General features: G+C 45.2%; 1 protein-coding gene across 1 annotated transcript; it reads left to right on the forward strand.

Annotated features, from left to right (window-relative positions):
- Positions 1-238: 238 nt before the first annotated feature.
- Positions 239-1,877, forward strand: LOC106819201 (galactoside 2-alpha-L-fucosyltransferase 1-like). Its single transcript, XM_014823849.1, has one exon. It carries the CDS (start codon positions 448-450, stop codon positions 1,615-1,617), a length of 1,170 nt encoding a protein of 389 aa, XP_014679335.1. The 5' UTR covers positions 239-447; the 3' UTR covers positions 1,618-1,877.
- The last annotated feature ends 991 nt before the right edge of the window (positions 1,878-2,868 follow it).

Raw genomic sequence — 2,868 nt, forward strand, 5'->3', positions numbered from 1 at the left:
AGAGAGAGAGAGAGAGAGAGAGAGAGAGAGAGAGAGAGAGAGAGAGAGAGAGAGAGAGAGAGAGAGCTCGCGCGCAGGCACCGGTGCAAGCACGTGGTATTGGGCGGATATCTACGCGTCGACGCATGACGTCATTTATCGAGTTTACTATAACAATGCTCGACAACTGACGACAGCACGCGGCAGCCTGTCCGCATCGTACGTGAAGTGACAAGCTCCTGTGAGTGCGACTGAGAGCTCTGTGAGAGCTCACAGAGCTTGAGCTCTCACAGAGTCGATCTCACAGAGCTTGAGCTCTCACAGAGTCGATCTCACAGAGCACTCACAGAGCTTGAGCTCTCACAGAGTCGATCTCACAGAGCTTGAGAGCTCAAGCTCTGTGAGAGCTCAAGCTCTGTGAGATCGACTCTGTGAGAGCTCTGTGTGATCGACTCTGTGAGAGCGATCATGCTGCCGCTGGCCGAACGTTCAGCCGCGACGTGGCGCTACGGAGTTGCGCGTTGCAAGCTGCTGCGCGCAGCATTTCTGTTTTTCGCTGTCATCGCGGTTACGCTGGTCGCCTTCTATAGAACATCGCAGCCAGACCGACCCACGACACGGTCCGCTAAGAATGGTACGTCGTTGCCAATCGAGTTCGCAAGTACTATCATCAACGACAATGTGAAACGAAATAATTCCGCGACGACGGCGATGGCGGCGGCGGCCGGTAACAAGGCGATTGGTGGAAAACAGGGAGTTATTCTCAGCGTCGACTTCAAAGGCGGCATCGGCAACCAGCTTTTCATGTACGCCGCCCTAGCGGGAATCGCCGAAGAGTTGGGTTTTGACGCTCGTATACCGGACACTCTTCCCGTTCGCAGCATGTTCAACCTGACGCTAAACACGATTCCTGATCAATGGGAGGCAACCAACCGACCGGTGATGCTCATGGAGGGAAAGAAATTCGGCTCTCGCGATGAGAGCCTGCTATTCCACCTCTCAGAGCTGCGGGGGATAGGGAAGGGAAGGAAATGGAAGGGAAGGGAAGGGAAGAGGAAGGGAAGTGACGCGGTCATCTACGGCTACCTGCAGAGCTGGACATACTTCAGTAACATCTCGGAAAGACTCCGCCGCGAGTTGACCTTCAGAGATGAGATCGGTGACGAAGCGGCGCGGATTCTACGCGCATGCAGACGCGGTAACGACGGCAGCCCGCTGGTCGGCATACACGTGCGCAGAGGTGACCTTCAAGCTCTACACAGCGAGGGTTACCGCACAGGCGACGTCGATTTTTTCCGTAGAGCGATCGCGCATTTTCGTGGCGGCGACCAAGACGGCGGGCCGACGCCGACGCCGACGTTCGTTGTTGCTAGCGACGACGTCCAGTGGTGCGTGGAAAATCTGCAGAACTTACATCCGTCGATCGTCTTTCTCACCGGAAACACTGCGGCCGTCGACATGTCGGTTATCTCGCAATGCGATCACGTGATCTATGACGTCGGCTCGTACGGCTGGTGGTGTGGTTGGCTGTCAAGCGGACAGGTACTCTACATGGAGAATTTTGCTGAACGCGACAGCAAAATCGCACGCGGAACAATTAGAGAGGAATACTTTTTGCCGCAGTGGCTCGGGCTCTGATATTTAAATTACTCGATGATGTATCATTTTTGTTACTTTATACAGAATTCAGACTCGATGCGGAGATTCATCTTGTCTGTATATTGCGACAGAAAGAAGAGATATCATATTGATAATCTTGATGAAATAAAATGTGTTAAAATAACTAAATTTATAGTGTAATTAAACGTTTGAATTGTTCCTTCTCGTTTTGTCAAGTATATTATATATATATATATATATATCAGGAGTAGATAATAGGGATAATAGGATCATAGGGATAATAGGAGACTCCTGATATATATATATATATATGCCATCATAATAATAAACAATAAATTAACCTGTAATATGTAACATTATATATGGTTATGTGATGTGATTTATATAATATATGATAATGTACATGTACGACAATATGAATGTTGGCGCATCAGGGTTGTGTTAGAGTGAGTCTGTGCGCATCCCGCCGTGAACGGTTGGGCTATAGTACGTAATAAGCTGCTGTAATCCTCCACCATTTCATGTATTACTGTTTGATATATATAGCGATCGAAGTGCGTCACAAATATCCGATTACTATATATATATATATCCGTCGCTCTCAAGCGAGTGTTCGCATCTGCTCCATAGAAATTAATTGCTTATCATTCGTTCTTAGTAGATTCTAGGGATATAAGTTACGTTGGAGTATAGATTTAAAGTACGACATTTAGGTCTAGAAACATATATATATATATATAAATATATATATATATATCTCAGAAGATATAGATATAGATATATCTCAGAAGTAGATAATAGGGAACCCTAATAGGGAACCCCCTATTCCATATTATCTACTCCTGATAAATAAAATATATATATATATATATATAGATAAGATATGATAAATATGATGGATAGATAGATAGATACGATAGATAGATAGATAGATAGATAGATCGATAGATAGATAGATAGATAGATAGATAGATAGATAGATAGATAGATAGATAGATTTATATATATATCAAGAGTACATAATGGGAGATTCCCCATGTTATGTACTCTTGATATATATCATATACTACAGGTGCTGTGTCGGAGTCTGGGTGCTGGAGCCGCGTATAAACTACGCGGCCGAGTACAATCATGTTTGGTTTAAGGCTTAAGACATTTTCGCTTACGTCAAAAGCTTTTGTACAATCACGGAAAACCGGTTACTCAATGAGCGCATCGAGAAATAAAACAGTAACTTCATACGGCTACACCATAAATTGTTCCACACGG

The sequence above is a fragment of the Priapulus caudatus genome, unplaced genomic scaffold (assembly GCF_000485595.1).
Source record: "Priapulus caudatus unplaced genomic scaffold, Priapulus_caudatus-5.0.1 Scaffold2969, whole genome shotgun sequence".
Classification (NCBI taxonomy): Eukaryota; Metazoa; Priapulida; class Priapulimorpha; order Priapulimorphida; family Priapulidae; genus Priapulus; species Priapulus caudatus.